General features: G+C 48.0%; 1 protein-coding gene across 3 annotated transcripts in view; it reads left to right on the forward strand.

Moving 5' to 3' along the window:
- Positions 1-20,017, forward strand: part of LOC138491270 (tumor necrosis factor receptor superfamily member 10B-like) — a 114,358-nt gene that overhangs the window by 82,284 nt on the left and 12,057 nt on the right. For 2 of the 3 annotated variants that reach the window (XM_069617689.1, XM_069617687.1), the window contains exons 5-8: positions 10,467-10,564; positions 12,068-12,160; positions 13,153-13,193; positions 14,354-14,461. In XM_069617689.1, the coding sequence (XP_069473790.1) occupies positions 10,467-10,564; positions 12,068-12,160; positions 13,153-13,193; positions 14,354-14,461 (340 nt within the window). The remainder of the gene's footprint in view (positions 1-10,466; positions 10,565-12,067; positions 12,161-13,152; positions 13,194-14,353; positions 14,462-20,017) is intronic. The other variant, XM_069617688.1, reaches the window with a different exon arrangement.

The following is a 20,017-nucleotide window of genomic DNA, read 5'->3' on the forward strand; positions in this document are numbered from 1 at the left end:
CCCCAAAACCTACACCTCTATAAGAGATTGACCAGGAAGGAAACCCCAACTCCGGTCATAAGACTATCTCAACTAGAAAGTCCAAACCAAACAACACCTCCAAACTCTACTGCAATCTTATAAACGCAAGATCCATGTCAAAACATTCAACAGAGATCTTCAACCTACTCGATGACAACGGCATTGACATCCTGTTCATCACAGAAACATGGCTGGACAACAACTACAAAATCACACTCCAAAGCTGCCTTCCAACGGACTTCAAATGCCTTCAAATTAACAGGAAAAACAAAGGAGGAGGCATCGCAATAGCATTCAAACGACCCCTGAAAATAAAAACAGATGAACAGCTTAACATCCTCAACTGCGAAACCATGGTAATACACCTAACAGCAAGCCCAAAAACCAACGTCACATTCACCCTGGTGTACAGACCACCGACATATGATGCAACCTTTGTCGACAACTTAATAGAAGCCATCACCAGCATAGCCATCAACCACGAACACCTAATGATCCTGGGGGACTTCAACATCTGGTTTGAAGATAGTCACGCCAGCTCCCAAAACACACTGATTGAACAACTCACTACCATGAAACTACGACAACTAGTCAAAGGGGCCACACACTCGACAGGACACACCTTCGATGCAATTTTCGACAAGGAGGAACTCCTCACCACGGCACCGCCGATACAAATACTGTGGAGGGACCATCTCATCATCCCATTCGTGAACACTCTGCCTACTCAAATCTGCATCCAACCTCCTAAACTCACAACCACCACAAAAAGAAACTGGAAACATGTCAAAGAAAGCAACCTATTCGAACAACTGGAGTTAACCAAACCCTCAACTACAGAACTAGAGTTAGCTGACCTAGACAGGAAAGCGGAGCTACTACACAAATGGATTGCACACACAATTGACAAGATCGCCCCAGATAAACCATTCACCCCATAAAAAAAAAGAGCAACGGCAAACTGGTTCACCCCACTATTAAGCACCATGAAAAAGGAAAACAAAAAAATGGAACTGGAATGGAGGAAAGACTACAACCCAGACAAAAAAAACTGTTCCAGAGACAAATCTGCGCATACAAGAAGGAAATTCTAAAGGCGAAAAGAAGGCATTATGATGACAGAATCACCAATACCACCAACACTCAAAAAGAAATGTTTAACATAATTAAAGAGATGAGAAACCCGCCAGGCTGTGACAACACCCCAACCCCTTCAGAGAAACTATGCAACGACCTGGCAGACCACTTCAAGGAAAAAAATCAATGACATCCGACAAACCATACAAAACATACCAACTGACCACAACATACTACCAAGCAAACCTATCACAGAACCTCGGCACAAACTCAAAAACTTTCCTGAAATATCAGCAGAGGCATTTGCAATGCAGGCAAAACACAGCAGGAAAGCTGGATCACCCATAGATCCCTGTCCCCCGGACATCTACAAATCACTCCTCACACAAGGAACGCCAGCAGAATACTACAGAAACCTTCTGAACCTATCACTAGCAACAGGAACTGTACAGAGGACCTTCAAAACAGCATATATCAAACCACTTCTGAAAAACAGAAGTAGTGACATAGAAGACCTCCAACTACAGGCCGATTTTCAAACATTCCCTACCCGGAAAAACTCCTGGAAACCTACGTATACAAGCTAATCCAAGAACATGTAGAAAAACACCACCTGCTAGACAAAGCTAAAGTCAGTTTCAGACCCGCAAGAGGAATGGAAACAGCACTACTATCCATCTGGGACGACCTAAAAACTAACGCAGACTCAAACACAACCTCAGCCCTTATCCTACTCAACCTCTCCACAGCCTTTGACACAGTAAGTCATGACACCCTAACCAAAAGACTAGAAGACCTAGCCATAACAGACACAGCACTACTCTGGACTAAATCCTTCCTAACAGACGGAACAGAAACTGTATGATTAAACCCTTCAAATCCACTCCAAGAGCTAACGACTGTGGAGTGCAACAAGGATCCTCACTATCACCACTGTACTTCAACATCTACCAGACTCCGGTTATCAGAATCTTCAAAAAGTACAACATTACATGCTTCAACTACGCAGATGATACTCCAATCATCTTCAAAATCAAAGACACCCAAGCCGATCATTCAACCCTAATCGAGTGTCTAAAAGAAGTCTTCAACTGGATGACTGTCAACAACCTGAAAATCAACCCAGGAAAGACAGAAATCATGATCATATCCAAAGACCAAGAGAACGAAACCGTCATCCCGTGGCCAACGGAAATGGGAACCGCACCATCACCATCTAAGGTAGTAAAAAATCTGGGCGTCATGATGGACAACAACCTAACCTTAGAACCACAAATAAATGCAACAGTCAAATGCTTTTTCCTCCTCCACACGGCAAGAAGACTGTGCAAATAGCCTCTACCTTGGAATACCAGAATACCTCAAGAAGAAACTACAACGGATCCAAAATGCAGCAGCCAGACTACTCCTCAAACTATCAAGAAGAGAACACATCACTCCTGCTCTAAAAACACTACACTGGCTCCCAGTAAAACATTGCATCACCTTCAAAACAATGTGCATAACGCACAGGGCAATCAGCGGATAAGGAGCAGAATTCCTACAAAAGAAAATAATCTACAAGCCAACAAGACCCCTCAGGTCAAGCAACGACATCTGCCTGGAACCAAAACAATACCTCAAGAAAAAACTTGGAGGCACCGCCTTCTACCAATTAGCCGCAAAAACCTGGAACAACATCCCAAAAGAAATAAGGAACACCAAAGATCACCTGAAATTTAGGAAATTACTAAAAACCTGGCTCTTCAACACCACAGTCTCAAACTGAAAACTGAAACAAAGGAAAAGGGATGACTAAACTAGATGGACACGGACAACTCCCAGAACCGACTGGGTAGCTCCCACGGCACCCGGGCGAGTGATGCCGAGTACAGAGTGGAACTCGGGTGACACCCATGGAGACAGTCAACAACCCCACCCAACACCCGCACTCGCCCCTTAGTTCCCACAAGGTACCACAGTGTTATGAAATTGTTGGGATATTATCAATCGCCACAATAACTGAGCTGTGGATATTGGCAGGTGCACTGGCCGTATGAGTGGGAAGGGAAGACAGATAGGGCTGCGAGGGAGGAGGGGGCAAGATGTGAAAGGGACCTTGAAGCCCCGACGGACCCAGATCAGGACAGAGGTGCAGGGGTGCTCCCGAAACCCATATGGGGAGATTACAGAAGCCGAAGCCCACTGCCTCAAGTGAGGATAGAGATGCAAACTAACTCTCGGCATACATCTCTCAAACTCCAAACCAAACACAACCACAAACCTACAGCACAACAAACCGCACAAACTTCACTACATTGCAACAAGTAAACAAAAACGCACATAGACAGGCACAACAGTACACGATGACTACCGGCTGCAGGCCCAGCCAACGGACCCACCGGGCTGAGGCCACCAACAGCACATCACTGCTCTCTTGCACTTTTCCAGCTTCCTCCCACTAACCCCCTCCCTTCCTCTTTCAGAGCCGCCAGAGTGCCAGGGGACCACTCCGGTGGTGATAGTGCGCGGTACAAATGTCCTTTAAAATTAACATTAACTGTGACTCCGAAAATAAAGGCTTCTATACTTCTGAAAGAGAGACACTGCGAGAGAGAGCTCTTGAAGGACAGATGCAGAGAGATTTTGAAATGGGAAGATTAAGGGGGATTGAGAGAAAGTGAGAGTGAGAAAGAGAGGGAGACTCGGTAAGAGAGGGAGAGAACGATTTTAAGTGAGAGATTGTGATTGATCATTAGCACCCAGGGGAGAACCACTCGGGAGGCCCGGGAACACAGACGTGAATCCACTATCACCCCCCCCGCTTCCCATGAGCCCCATGCAACCTGCCTGAGAGTTCCACAGCCTGCTTCCCCCCACCCCCTTACTTAGCTTTCCTGCTTCCTGCTGCAGGCAGCCGCTCCCTATCTGCCAAGGAAATGGAAAAGGGACTTATTCCTTTATCGATACTCTGTTACCCATCTTTGTTTCTGTTTTTGTAAGGGAAATTAGGTGCAGGCAACACGAGCAGAACCTTTTCCTGTAAAAATAAATGCAGAATACAATAAGCAATCTGGATGGAGTCCCGGGTGCTAAGAGCAATAACTCCCTCGTTCAGGGGCGGACCGGGCCAGTAATGCCGCTGAATGCGTTCATAAGGCATGAGCTCAGCTAGCGAGCCGTTACTGGTCCTCCTTGCCCCAATTACTGAGGTTATTGCTATAGTACTTCTGTCTTGTCCCCAGTGGGTTTTATCCAGCTCGGAGGTGTAGACAGGGTAGGGCCTGTAGACGTGGAAGGCCTACCCGAAATCTGTAAGTGCCCACTTAGCAGTAGCACTGGCTGGGCATTTACAGATGTTAATGCGCCGCGGTGGGCTCAACTACATTAGCTTCAGGCCCCACTTGCTAGACCATCCTTGCTACGCCTCTCTCAGCTTGCTTGCTTCCAGGAGTGGATGCTTACAGTCCATGGGCCTGCAACCTCAACTCTCCAGATGTGTTGGACTACAAATCCCATGACCCCTCCCCATTGAATATGCTAGCTTGGGCCGATGTGTAGTCCATAACATCTTGAGAGCCAAAGGTTGCAGACCACTGCCTTAGACGCACTGAGAAAAATAATGAGCAGTGAAGAATGTATTGGAATGGGACGCACACACATAAATACAAATCCTAAATATGGTTGTGTACACAATTTGAAAATTAGCTTTAGTTCCGAGATGTACTCCATGAAAGCATAGCATACAGCACATATACATCAAATGCACCACTGGATCAACACCCCAATTGACCAGCTGAGGCTTAAAGCTAACATCACCTTGATTCAAGATCCACTTTCACAGTATCTCCATGAGTGCCGAAATGCTTTGATTAGAATAGCACATGAATTCATTTCAAGCATGAACTATACGTTGTGGTCTCAATAGTTTAAAATGCAAACGTGTGTTTTGAATACAACATTCTAGTCAACAAAACACAGTATTGTTACGAAAGTACCCCACTTAATCTTACTTGTGTTGGACAAATTGCTTGGACTTGATATATCGATTCCATTTCCATGTAACAGTCGAAGCAGCACCCAGGCATTTACCCTTCATGTATTTCAGCCTCTCAATCGAATTGAGGCACACATCACTTACCGAAAAAGCAGACTCGATCCCATCCATGGTAACATGCAGAAGAACATGGCTTACCCTGAAATCACTGATGTGACTCAAAAAGTCCAGCAGGACAGTAGCACATAGAAGCCGGATATGCAGCACCGGTAGCGACATGAAGCAATCTTCCCCATTCCTGCGCTATAGACTCGGCACCCACCCCCACCCCCCACACACATGGAACTTGGACAGTCCTGGTTGATTTGCATTCAAATAAAGCTTCATTGGGTGTGCGCATTCTTGAATTAACAAGAATTATTCCCAACCAGTGATTCTTGGCTTCGATACAGAATACAGAGCCAATAAAGAAACCCTTGGGAGTTAGACCACTTAGTGGTGAATGATGCAAGTGGTGCGATGCCTGTAAAAAGCTATTTCAATCTCGCATCCCGTTGTTTCCTCATGGGGCACCTCTCTAGTTTATTGTTAGTGCCATTATTCAGTATCTCCCTCGAGACCAGGTTGATATGAGGCCAGAAATGGCAATGGCAGAAGATGCAGGCAGGGGCTTTCCCTAGAACAGTGACAAGTCCCGACACAGCACAGTGCTGCTTGCAGCGAAGTCCATTTTCCATGTTGATGACTGTGACTTCATCAAACATGGAAAACGGACTTCACTGCCAGCAACACTGTGTGGTGCTGAGCCGCATAACAAAGGTAAGTTAATTTATTTTCTTTTACAAAAAGACACCATTAGCACCTGTGTATGAAACTATGCGGGTGCTAAGTAGTGAAGGGGGAGCACGGGATTGGAAGGGGGCGCTGGGTGCTAATGAGGCGATATTAAACGAGGCGGCGGGTTGACCCCGTTGGTAACAGCCCGCTGCCCAAGTCAAGGGCCTGAGTGCAGCATCATCCATAGCTCTCAACCATTTGTGTTGTGAAGGCGGGTGAAAACACCCGATTTTATTTTTGGCGGGTGAGAGGCCCATTGAAATGAATGGGCGTGCAGGAGGCTTGGCGGGTGAGTCAGCTGTTTACAAGGCGGGTGACACTCGCCAAAAGCGTGTGAGTTGAGAGCTATGGCATCATCATCATGGAAAACAGACTTTGTTGCAAGCAGCACCATAAAGGTACGTTTCTTTTTTGGTAAAAACACCATAAGCAACCGTGCAAAGAACTACACGGATGCTAATGGCGATATTAAACTCGGCGGTGGGCCGGTAACGGCACTGCCACCCCGCCTTAAGGAATCCTTGCTGTGCTCTGGCTCTTAATTTGGGTGGTGGGATGCCGCCTCATTTAATTTCTCCTCAATATATATTACAAAGGGTATTTCCAAAGAGCGCATATAAAGTCACGCACACAAATTCCAAAGGGGTTATGCAATGACTCATAAGTGCAGAGAGCAGATCCAACTGATATAATTTTATTTAATTTTTAAGAAAACCATAACCTACTAAACCTGAAAATATACGTTATGCACTTCCCAGAACAGTAACACTAACATGTATGTTTACATATATTTCAAAAATTAGACCAAATGAGCCCTTACAATAAAATGAATGGAAATATTCTGAAAAACACAAAGGGACATAAACAAAACCGTGCAAAACATGCATTACAAACACATTTGCTGGTCTTCAGGCCATCCAGAATTAATACAAGGGATGCTCTCTATTTTGCCACATTAGTTGCATGTCAATCATAAACTGATATTACCACACAGGTTGAATTCAATTTAAATTCCTTAAAGGAGAATTAAGTAGACAAATCTGTTTAAATGCAGACTAACCTAAGTTCTGGCTATATGGTTAATAGCCCAGCCTTCTTCAGGAGCTAGGATTTCAGTAGTCTTATCATTTAATGATGTATGTTTTAACCATTTCGTGTGTGTATTCATGTTTTCAAAATACTTTGTCATGGCATTGCCAGGTTTCATTATACTAGTTTTAAATTAAAAAAAAACTGTAAATGTACAATATCTGAATGCCGCATGCTTCCTGGTTCACCATATACATTTTTCTTAAATAAAATGAGATCAGTTGGCTCTGCGCTCTTACGTTTTGCTAAGCCTGTATACTCGTGATTCTTTGGGTGAGATCTTGGAGTGTTCGACCTTCGTAGACACACTGCAGTTCTCCCTACTTGCAGTGTCCCCTGCAGAGGACCTTGAATAGAATGGCTGCGTCCTGTGCATGAAGTCCCTGGTGTCTGCTTTGCCTTTCCGAGGCACTGGCATGTCATGACTTCCCTGGTGTCTGCTTTGCCTTTCCTAGGCACTGGCATGTCATGACGTCCCTGGTGTCTGCTTGCCTTTCCGAGGCACTGGAATGTCATGACGTCCCTGCCTTTCAGAGGCACTGGCATGTCGTCAAGTCCCTGGTGTCTGCTTGCCTTTCAGAGGCACTGGCATGTCATGACGTCCCTGGTGTCTGCTTGCCTTTCCGAGGCACTGGCATGTCATGACGTCCCTACCTTTCCGAGGCACAGGCATGTCATGACGTCCCTGGTGTCTGCTCGCCTTTCCGAGGCACTGGCATGTCATGACGTCCCTGGTGTCTGCTCGCCTTTCCGAGGCACTGGCATGTCATGAAGTCCCTGGTGTCTGCTTGCCTTTCAGAGGCACTGGCATGTCATGACGCCCCTGGTGTCTGCTTGCCTTTCCGAGGCACTGCATGTCATGAAGTCCCTGGCATGTCATGAAGTCCCTGGTGTCTGTTTGCCTTTCCGAGGCACTGGCATTTCATGACGTCCCTGGTGTCTGCTTGCCTTTCCGAGGCACTGGCATGTCATGAAGTCCCTGGTGTCTGCTTGCCTTTCCGAGGCACTGGCATGTCATGAAGTCCCTGGTGTCTGCTTGCCTTTCAGCGGCACTGGCATGTCATGACGTCCCTGGTGTCTGCTCACCTTTCAGCGGCACTGGCATGTCATGACGTCCCTGGTGTCTGCTTTGCCTTTCAGCGGCACTGGCATGTCATGACGTCCCTGGTGTCTGCTCGCCTTTCAGCGGCACTGGCATGTCATGACGTCCCTGCCTTTCCGAGGCACTGGCATGTCATGACGTCCCTGCCTTTCCGAGGCACTGGCATGTCATGAAGTCCCTGGTGTCTGCTTGCCTTTCAGCGGCACTGGCATGTCATGACGTCCCTGGTGTCTGCTCACCTTTCAGCGGCACTGGCATGTCATGACGTCCCTGGTGTCTGCTTTGCCTTTCAGCGGCACTGGCATGTCATGACGTCCCTGGTGTCTGCTCGCCTTTCAGCGGCACTGGCATGTCATGACGTCCCTGCCTTTCCGAGGCACTGGCATGTCATGACGTCCCTGCCTTTCCGAGGCACTGGCATGTCATGACGTCCCTGCCTTTCCGAGGCACTGGCATGTCATGACGTCCCTGGTGTCTGCTTGCCTTTCCGAGGCACTGGCATGTCATGACGTCCGTGGTGTCTGCTTGCCTTTCCGAGGCACTGGCATGTCATGACGTCCCTGGTGTCTGCTCGCCTTTCAGAGGCACTGGCATGTCATGACGTCCCTGGTGTCTGCTCGCCTTTCAGAGGCACTGGTATGTCATGACGTCCCCGGTGTCTGCTCGCCTTTCAGAGGCGCTGGCATGTCATGACGTCCCTGGTGTCTGCTTTGCCTTTCCGAGGCACTGGCATGTCATGACGTCCCTGGTGTCTGCTTGCCTTTCCGAGGCACTGGCATGTCATGAAGTCCCTGGTGTCTGCTTGCCTTTCCGAGGCACTGGCATGTCATGACGTCCCTGGTGTCTGCTCGCCTTTCCGAGGCACTGGCATGTCATGAAGTCCCTGGTGTCTGCTCGCCTTTCCGAGGCACTGGCATGTCATGAAGTCCCTGCCTTTCCGAGGCACTGGCATGTCATGACGTCCCTGCCTTTCCGAGGCATTGGCATGTCATGACGTCCCTGCCTTTCCGAGGCACTGGCATGTCATGACGTCCCTGCCTTTCAGAGGCACTGGCATGTCGTGAAGTCCCTGGTGTCTGCTTTGCCTTTCAGAGGCACTGGCATGTCATGACGTCCCTGGTGTCTGCTTGCCTTTCCGAGGCACTGGCATGTCATGACGTCCCTGGTGTCTGCTCGCCTTTCCGAGGCACTGGCATGTCATGAAGTCCCTGGTGTCTGCTTGCCTTTCAGCGGCACTGGCATGTCATGACGTCCCTGCCTTTCCGAGGCACTGGCATGTCATGACGTCCCTGCCTTTTCGAGGCACTGGCATGTCAGGACGTCCCTGCCTTTCCGAGGCACTGGCATGTCATGACGTCCCTGGTGTCTGCTTGCCTTTCCGAGGCACTGGCATGTCATGACGTCCCTGCCTTTCCGAGGCACTGGCATGTCATGACGTCCCTGCCTTTCCGAGGCACTGGCATGTCATGACGTCCCTGGTGTCTGCTTTGTCTTTCAGCGGCACTGGCATGTCATGTCGTCCCTGGTGTCTGCTTGCCTTTCCGAGGCACTGGCATGTCATGACGTCCCTGCCTTTCCGAGGCACTGGCATGTCATGACGTCCCTGCCTTTCCGAGGCACTGGCATGTCATGACGTCCCTGGTGTCTGCTTTGCCTTTCAGCGGCACTGGCATGTCATGTCGTCCCTGGTGTCTGCTTGCCTTTCCGAGGCACTGGCATGTCATGAAGTCCCTGCCTTTCCGAGGCACTGGCATGTCATGAAGTCCCTGCCTTTCCGAGGCACTGGCATGTCATGACGTCCCTGCCTTTCCGAGGCACTGGCATGTCATGAAGTCCCTGCCTTTCCGAGGCACTGGCATGTCATGACGTCCCTGGTGTCTGCTTTGTCTTTCAGCGGCACTGGCATGTCATGTCGTCCCTGGTGTCTGCTTGCCTTTCCGAGGCACTGGCATGTCATGACGTCCCTGCCTTTCCGAGGCACTGGCATGTCATGACGTCCCTGCCTTTCCGAGGCACTGGCATGTCATGACGTCCCTGGTGTCTGCTTTGCCTTTCAGCGGCACTGGCATGTCATGTCGTCCCTGGTGTCTGCTTGCCTTTCCGAGGCACTGGCATGTCATGAAGTCCCTGCCTTTCCGAGGCACTGGCATGTCATGAAGTCCCTGCCTTTCCGAGGCACTGGCATGTCATGAAGTCCCTGCCTTTCCGAGGCACTGGCATGTCATGAAGTCCCTGCCTTTCCGAGGCACTGGCATGTCATGACGTCCCTGGTGTCTGCTTTGCCTGTGCTCTGGCTGGTTCTGCTTTGCTGCTGTGTCCGCTAGGGAGGACTCCTGATTGTGTTACTTTCCTCTTGCCCCACAGCTGCCCAGAAGGAGAACAGCTTATTGCCTCTTGTAATGCCACATCTGATTCGGAGTGTGTGAAGTCCACGGATCCCCCACCCAATCAGGATTCTACAGGTAGGAATACATCCTGGTTCTTCGGGCACTACCGGGACAAGCGTGCATCTGTCCGTCTAGGTGTTTGCACCCAAATGTTCCCAGCTGGCAGCATCTCCGGCCAGCAGCAGGTTCAGCACAGGCTTGATAAGGAGTTGGGAGCCCCCCCCCTCCCTGTGGGTGCGGAGCGGTGTGGAGGGTGAGCGTATTCTGAGTAAATACACAAGAGCTAGGGTCGGGGGCGGGATCAGTCCTGCAGGTGAGTGCTGTGAAGTGCTTTGATGGATGCGTGAGGTCCAAGAGGAGGCTGTTGTATGAGTGTGGGTGTGTGGGGGTTCCAGTCCAGGCAGTGTGAAGATGGAGCCTGGGTGGCGGGAGCCAGTGGGTTCCTCTAACCTGAGCTGTCCCGAAGTATCTTATAGAACACTGGCGACGAGGGTCAGTGCGTGAGGTCCGAGAGCATGCTGTGAGATGTCCACACACATAGGTAGGTGGGTCAATGGTAAAAGCAAGGGACAGCACTTTTAGGTGGGGTCGAGGTAAATGTATGGGACTGCACTTGTAGGTGGGACTTAGGTAAAAGCATGGGACCACAGACATAGGTGGGTCAAAGGTAAAAGCATTGGACCAAAGAGGTAGGTTGGTCAAAGGTAAAAGCATTGGACCAAAGAGGTAGGTTGGTCAAAGGTAAAAGCATGGGACCACAGAGGTATGTGGGTCCAAGGTAAAAGCATGGGACCACACACACGGGTGGGTCAGAGGTAAAAGTGGGGAGTTCACCCAGATGTGGGTCCCAAGCCATGTGTGCATGCCCAGTTGTATTTGCAGAGCTGCACCGCTCTTTAAAAGGGTGTTTTGTGTGAGGAAAGTGGTGTGAGCGAGCAATCGGCGTGTGTCGGGTGACGTTTGCAGTTGGGCAGGGGAGTGTGAACGTTGTTTGTGTAAGGAAGGGCGGTGTGTGGTGAAGTGCTTTGATGGATGCGTGAGGTCAGGCCGTGGGGTCAGCGAGAATGTTGTGAGAGGAGAATGTTCATGCATGAGTGTGGGGCTTCTAGCCCACGCAGTTGGAAGATGGCACGCAGGTGGCAGAAGCCAGTGACTTCCTATTAAGCCACGTGATGCTACAGCAATAAAGGTACTTGTAATGTAACTTACCCCGGATGTCCAGAAGTATCTTTATAACAGTGATGTCGAGGAATCCTGTGTGAGTACAGGATGGGGTGGCAGCAGGGGTCAGATTATGGGTATCCCCTTTTGTGGGTATGGGAAGGTGAGAACAGACCCAGGGCGCGAGGTCGGGGTATAATGTGAGGGTAACAGAACTGAGAGCACCCTTGACTGGCAACGTTTCAGTATTGTGTGCTACAAGAAGGGCAAGACAGAAGTGGGGAGCGCCCCCCTGGTGGTACACGCAAGGTGTGCCGTGGCATAGCAGGTCCCTAAGTAGCACCTGCGGGTGAGGTGAGGGGACTATGGCCACTTGTGACTAACCCATGTAACGTTCTGTCGCCTCTCTCTTTCTAGCAGTGATTGTTTCCTCGGTGCTGCTGGCTGTGCTCGTCCTATTAATCGGCATTGCTTGTTATATATGGAAGAAAATGAGAAGCGAATCTAACGGTGAGATCTTCAAAACCCAATGTGGGCGCTAGGGGTTAGAAGAGTGGAGACGAGACCATCTGTGGTCCGGGGAGGGGGCGAGGAGAGTGTCGGGGCTGTAATATGTGAGGTGCAAAATGGTGTAAAGGAAATGCATCCGGATTCCGCCCTTATATGCTGTATTGATTGGTCCCTTCCGCATCTAATCTTCCCATTGGCTCGCATGCAGTTCTTGTTTTAAAAAACGGTCTGAATGGTAACACATTTAGTGTATAATGCATACATTTATTCTGATGCGTAGGAAGCCTCTTGTTTTTGTTATAGTTTGTCAAGTGCCGTTCATACCTCCTGCATGCATGCAACTGACGCATTCCCTCCTGTTGCTTGTACTTGGCGCATTTCCTCCTGTTGCATGTACTTGGCGCATTCCTTCCTGACGCATTCCCTCCTGTTGCTTGTACTTGGCGCATTCCCTCCTGTTGCTTGTACTTGGCGCATTTCCTCCTGTTGCATGTACTTGGCGCATTCCTTCCTGACGCATTCCCTCCTGTTGCTTGTACTTGGCGCATTTCCTCCTGTTGCATGTACTTGGCGCATTTCCTCCTGTTGCATGTACTTGGCGCATTCCTTCCTGGCGCATTCCCTCCTGTTGCTTGTACTTGGCGCATTTCCTCCTGTTGCATGTACTTGGCGCATTCCTTCCTGACGCATTCCCTCCTGTTGCTTTTACTTGGCGCATTCCCTCCTGTTGCTTGTACTTGGCGCATTTCCTCCTGTTGCATGTACTTGGCGCATTCCTTCCTGACGCATTCCCTCCTGTTGCTTGTACTTGGCGCATTTCCTCCTGTTGCATGTACTTGGCGCATTCCTTCCTGACGCATTCCCTCCTGTTGCTTGTACTTGGCGCATTCCCTCCTGTTGCTTGTACTTGGCGCATTTCCTCCTGTTGCATGTACTTGGCGCATTCCTTCCTGACGCATTCCCTCCTGTGATTTTTCTCTCTTCTCTTGCAGATGGACAGCCTGGCTCCGCGTGTGAAGTCGGTGGCTCTTTGGTAAGGATACGTGCACCGCCATAGCAGAGTGTGTGGGGATTTTGCTGGGAGGACTGGGTGTGTATGAATTGACTTGGAGGAGTGCATTTTTCATGGGTTGCTCCTATTTCAAGTGTGTCACTCCCATGACACCCACTCCGTGAGTGATGTTTATCACAGCTGCTCATTTCACCCGTGATTGGACTAGTGCAGAAGCAAGGAAGGGAAGTTTCAGTTCTCCCGTGATTGAGAGCCTCCTATTTCAGGGGTGCAGGTCAAAGGACACAGTCTTTGGAGAGTTAACATCTTATCCAGTCTGTGGTGAGGATTTCCAGAGCAGGTGTGAAGGAGTTACCCGGCGCTCTAAGTTATGCTAATCAGCGCGCAGCCGTGTTCGGGCGGCAGTGTTCAAATCCAGATGGCAGCCTGTGGTGAGAGTGGACGGTCTGATAAGTAGAGGGGCCGCCCGGATATCGCCACACAGATACATCCACATTGCTTGGGTTGGTATGGACCCCCTGAATGGGGGGGGGGGGAGGGGCCACTACACCGAAGGCCCTGCCATCAACTCACCGGATGGAGGATACAGTCCTCCGACCCACCCGCTCACCTGATCTTCGGGTTGGACTCCATGTGCCAAGCATTCTGCTTGTCTTTGTTGACATAGGTTTGCTGTCTCCCCCTACTAGCTCAGGTGGTGTGATTGGCATAGTGTCTTGCCCCCCCTTTTAATATGCAAGGTGCACCTACTTGGTGTCCTACACTTCTCCATTACAAGTACATTAGGGGCTGGGGAATACAGAGCATTACACCCTTAAGACAAAGGAATCCTGTATCAGGGCTCTGGTAAGAGTAAGGTATGGGGAGAAAGGGTCGGTTGCTGTAGGCGAGTTCATGACCACAAGCTGGTATCGTCATACTGAGCCCCCGAGTCCAAGGTCACATGGACAGACATTTTACCAGAATGATCAGTGACACTTGAGCCCATCAGCGGGTGTTGCACACCTAGAACTTTGTTAAAGAGGGTCAGGGTAAAGAGTATGGCTATAGGAAGTTGGAGAAATGTAAACTTTTGACATTAGTCGCTAAAGTGTACCCAGACATGGATCTTAGACTGTTTGTGACAGGAATGCTGGGAAGGGGGTGGTCCTGTGGTGTAACGTGTGTCCTTTGTGTCCAAGGCCATGAAGTTTTTCAGACGGTGCTGCAAGTCAAGTGATCAGGAGGCCAGAGACAACCACCTCAACAATGCGAGGGACCCTGCAAAGGAGCCCATCCTGCCTAACCAGGTACTGCACACTCTCAGACTGCACTTTGCCTGCCTTTGAACCCAGGGAGTGCAAAGCCAGGATCTAGGCATTCTGCATGACTAGTGCTTTAAGTGGGGTAAGAAATTGAGGGGTGGGGGCTCATTTGGGGGCGTGGCTTGCAGGATGGACGTGGCCTAAAGACAAACATGTAAAAATGGTCTGACCTACATCACCAAGTACATATAGTAACAGTCTGCTTGCTACATTCCTTGAAGTATAACAAATCCAAGCTCAATGTCATTATATATTTATTGGACCCTTAACTGGGGCTGTTGACAAAAGGGTATGTGTTGAAGTACGTTAGTGGGTGCATTCACCTTTGTAAACAATCGACAATTTCCCAGAACCCAACATAATCTTAAAGGAAGTCCTTCTTTGAATGAGATTGCTCACAGTGCCTTTCCACAGCTGTTCGTCTCCCTTTTGCCAACCATCTTTTCACAAAGGACAATGTCTTAAAAGCTTATATTGGAAGGCCATTACGTTCCAGCCATAAACTCGAAGACATAGTGGGCACATGGAAGGATGCTTGGCTTCGTGAAGCAATTACATTCATGGCACTGAAGCCCCTTTCGCAATCTGCATTACTTGCCTGCAACGTTCCCATGCAAGCAACTTAAGCACAAAATGCTTCCGGGCACCTTTTGCCACCAAAGTCCTTAAAATCCCTGAAGGCGTCTGAAATTTGGTACAGTCCTTGAATCTCATTTTCACCATACAGTGCAATTTCTTCATCATTAGGTAAATTCTTTGCAGCTGGCGCACTAAAACTGGCTATAAGTTCTTTATCCAAGTCTAGAGCGCACCTTTTAGCAAGGTTAATTGAAAGGCTTTAATAACATTGTCTTTCATTCAGTGACACAGAGTTGGCCCTTCCCTGGGAAATATAAACATCCTTGAATTGTCCACAATCCACTGCATTCTGAGCAGTAGAAGCAAACTCCCCAGGAGAATCCTGCATCGCAGAACATCTCTGGACTTGCCCTACCAAAAGTCTGTGTGCATCAACAATTGTGATAGCTGGTCTCTGAAGAGTCGGAGACACGTCCTTTAGTTCTTGAAGTGCATCGCACATTAGCCCTCAATCTTTCAGGAAAGAATAGGCAGTAAGCTTCCTAAGCAGACCCTCATATTTGCTTTGGTCCCTTATGGGTCTTGAGGGGTCCTTGGAAGCTTCTCCGACATGCTTACACAAGACCGCAAAGCAGTTCCAAACAGCTTGAACTGCCCTATAACCTGATGCAACCCATTGTGTGGTCAGCATTTTCCCTATCTTCTGCAGCTGTAAACCCAGATCACCGACCGCCATATCTAGCTGTCTTGTGTTTTTTGGTGACATGCTGTATGAGGTGTACAAAGAGTCCATGAACATTTAAAAATGTTTGGCCCCCACCTATTTCATAAATTGTCTGCTACGGCCAGTTCAAGACGGTGAGCTAGACGATACCAAGATCGAACAAGATTTGGGAATTCAGCTCACAATAATGTTGTCAGCCCACCTTTTTGTTACCAAGCATTACAGCTGCACCATCAGAACAAATAGCAATCCGGATCTCATGCAACAGGGTCTTTGTGCTGCCAACATTCCAAAACTATCCCAGCAGGCATTTGTCTCTTGCAGCTCAACTAGACCAAATAAAATGGTGACTGGGCCACTATGAGCGCCAGAAGGAACCTGCAGATAAATAATCAATGTTGATTTGTTGCCGACAGTGTAGTTCTTTTTTCACGCTGTAAGAATGTGTTCCGATGCCTTATGAGCACCACTTGACTTGTGCTCCACAATCTTCTTTCGGAGCCGCTTCTGCCTAGCATGTTTACCAGAACCTGAAGGACCCACCTTTCCATCGGCCCATTTTATGCTTCTGCGCAAACCTTGACTACTGGAGTGCACCGATAAGCCACCTGTTGCGCTTGGGAATACCTCGCACTTTGCAGACATCTTGAAAATCCTGGGGAGATCTATCGCTATGGGATCTGTTTCTAGCCCGTGCACGCTGGAGATTCTTGGCTTCCTATCTGTAAAAAATACAATTGTGGTTTACTGCAGTGACCATAGTTTATATGCAAGTTGCTATATTTTATTTGTGAACCAGAGGTTATGCTACCCATGCACTGCTCCTTTATGCTATCCCCATGCATTTCTTATAGAATATAAATTGCATAATTGGTAGTGAGTCATACATCCAATGCCCCATTCCCCTTTCGTGTCTTCTAATGGACTAGACACCCAGTACACACCTGTGGCTGATTTGTGACGAAAACAGTGACATTTTTTAAGAGCTGAAAAATATAAAACACATCTGCCCACCTACACCCACCCACACAGCATCTCACGCCCAGGTAGACTTAGGAAACATGATTTGAGAGCACAGGCAACGGATTGGACAGCACGACCAATGCTTTCTCATAAAGAAATTACTTTATCTGGATCTGGTATGATTAATGATGGAAACATTGCAAATTTGACATACCTATTACTCTTCCCTTGTACTACTATAACGAGAAGATGCAGCGCCTGTCCAGGATTTCTAAGAAGCTTTGCATGAAGAAGATACAGGCTCCCTTTGTTCACTGGGTTAAAAAACAAAAAATAGTTTCAGAAATGGCCATTAATCCCACACCCTCCTCTCTCCCTCCCTGCAATGTATGCAGAATTACACAAAGCAAGACATTCATTTTTAATCAAGCTTTAATATCAAACTTTGCAATCGAAGTCCCTGTCAGTGTTTTCTCAAAGCAGTCTTTTGGGAATAAATGACTTATTTTTGAGCTGTGAACACTCTATTGCTGTAATAAAAATGTCTTCACCAGGTCTGCCTTCAGTCACTCGATTTTATGAGCACTGATTCCGCCCAGGTGTGTAAGTTCATCATTCCTTCCCCAAACATGATGTTTGGATAAAACATTGACTTTTTTTAGAAATGACTGGTTCACCCATTGAAACATTGTCTTGGCCGAGATAGGGCAATGGAATAAAGATTATCTTGCTTGGAGCCGAGTTTTTGTTCTCTGCCATTTGTTGTGTCGTTTTGCCTTCCATTATTCTCAGTCCAGGCCAGTTTTGCTCTGCCTATTCTGTATTTAAACAAATCACTGTTGCCCTTTGGTTGGTGATCTGGGCTTTGGTGCAGCCTCTACACACATTGCACTTCACTAAAGCCTCTCAATATCTTTGCTAAACTCCACACAATGCACTTCACAAGAGTCTCACACTCTTTGCTGATCTCCACACGCTGCACTCCACAAGAATCTCACTCTTTTTTCTGAACACACACTGCCCCTCACTAAAGTCTCTCTCACTTTCTTTGCTATACTCCACGCACTACACTTCACAAGAGTTTTACTCTTTGCTGAACACAACTGCACTTCACTGGAGCTCACTCGCTCTCTGCTCACCTCCACACACTGCACTTAACTGGAGTCACCCTCACTTGCTTTTCTAAACTCAACACACTGCACTTCACAAGAGTCTCACTCTATTTTCTGAACTACACACACTGCCCCTCACTAAAGTCTCTCTCTCTGGAGTCACACTCACTCTTTGCTGAGCTCCACGCCTTTCACTTCACTGGAGTCTCGCTCACTCTTTGTTGAACTTCAGACAGCACCTCACTAGTCTCACTCATACACAGAGATCACAAAAAGGTTCCACATTGTTTCAAGAAACAAATCCGTACACTTTCCATAGTTCAGTAAATACATTAAGCATTTTGATTTTCTGAAAGGTGCATTACCAAAAATGTTTGCTCATTCTCTAAACAATGCAATATAGTTTCTTAAACCATTAACAGCATACACGAATACATTTTTTAAACTACATACAAACTAAATGACTAAATCCGTTGTTCAAGTAATCATAGATATGACATAATTGCCAACATAACTTTCTTGTTGTTTTGATTGGGGAGAAAACTCATTCATAAACGAAATGGCATTTTACCAATTTTATACTTGCCAATACATCCCGAGCTGGGGGGACATTACCAGTCGGGTAATGCCCTGTGGCATAAGTTAGAAGGCAGAGTGAAGCAAGGGTTTTAATGTTAGCCCCTGGGCATTACCTTAGAGGTAATGCCCCCTTCCCTCCCCCAGCAAGGGGTATATTGCTATTAGTATCCCGACACGTTGTACTGTGATACTAATCGTTTTTTATTTTAAGTTGAGAAACAGCGTATTTGCCATTTCTCAGCTTAAAAAAACTACAAAACAAGATGGCTGCCATGAATCGGGTAGAAGGGAACTACAGGTAGTCCCTTTTCCTTTTCCACTGCGGCAATTGCCGGAAAGGAGATGGGCCAGGAACACCAAGTGTACCCGGGCCAGCGAGGGAGAGTGGAGCGCCCGGTAAGTGGAGAGGGGGTGGGTGGGGAATGCGGAAATTGAAGTTGGGGAGTGGAGGGGGAGGAGCGGTAAGGGAGCGCTGGCGCATTTACCCAATTCCCGGTGGGGAAGATTGCGTGCTCCGCTTCTGAAGGGGCTCGGCACGGGGGTTCTACCATGTGATAAAGCCCCCATTTTGAGCCTCTTGATTGACTGGGAGGCCGCCCCATCCGCCCGCTACTGTTATGTACAGTAAAGCAAAAAAAGATCACATTATTAACAATGAACATTAAACTGTCGAGGCAAAAGTTTGCTAACCAAGGTGCCACAATAAATATTAATTAATATGTATACATCCAATGTTAGGAAAAACATCAATTTCTGTAACTTCCCCCATTGACTGCAATATGTCCCCAATCATATGCGCTATCTATGTGGGTCCTTGTTGATTTGTGGGGTGAGTGAGGCCCTTTTGCCTCACTCACCTGCTTCTTTCCTTTCCTTTGGGTGCACTGGTCAATTCCTATGGCTAGCAATGCAGGAACTGTCTCCATTTATTAGTGACCTGTATTTTTACAGTGTAGTACAACCCACCTTTGGTGGAGTGCTACAAGGACACTTTGAGTCTCATAACAAGTGTGGTGGAAAACGCACCGATTTACTGCCAAATTTATTCTGTTACTGCCACTCAGCTCCGTGGACTTACCACAGGATTGAGTGGTAGCTCGGTGATGTTAGACCACATTTATGAAATCCATAGGCCTCCATGGATATTTATGGCCGATTTTACCATGAACAGTAATACCGCACAGTAAATCTGTCAGGTTTTGCCTCTGAGTTGGACGATTTACCTCCAGCTAAACATTCCATCTTACCGCCAGAACTTGTAGAATCGTGGTGCGGGATTGTAGCAGTAAATTGACAGTAACAGAGTTACTTCAGTACTTCACACTTCCTATGATTCCCCTACCACATAAGACATAATTCCCAAAATACAACACATCAACCCCTCAAACCTTTAAGGGATGAGGCTCCAGTCCACATATTCAAACTATGCGCTACCACCTTAGCACCTACTAAAGCTGACTGTTAACGCCTCTTTGCCTCCAATAATGTCCCTACTTGCCTCAAAACAGTCTGGGTCTTCCCGCTCATTAAGAAACCGTCCTTTGACCCCACCTTCTCCATGAATGACCGGCCCATAACTACAGT

This window comes from Ambystoma mexicanum, chromosome 10 (assembly GCF_040938575.1).
Source record: "Ambystoma mexicanum isolate Mex_15411 chromosome 10, UKY_AmexF1_1, whole genome shotgun sequence".
Lineage (NCBI taxonomy): Eukaryota > Metazoa > Chordata > Amphibia > Caudata > Ambystomatidae > Ambystoma > Ambystoma mexicanum.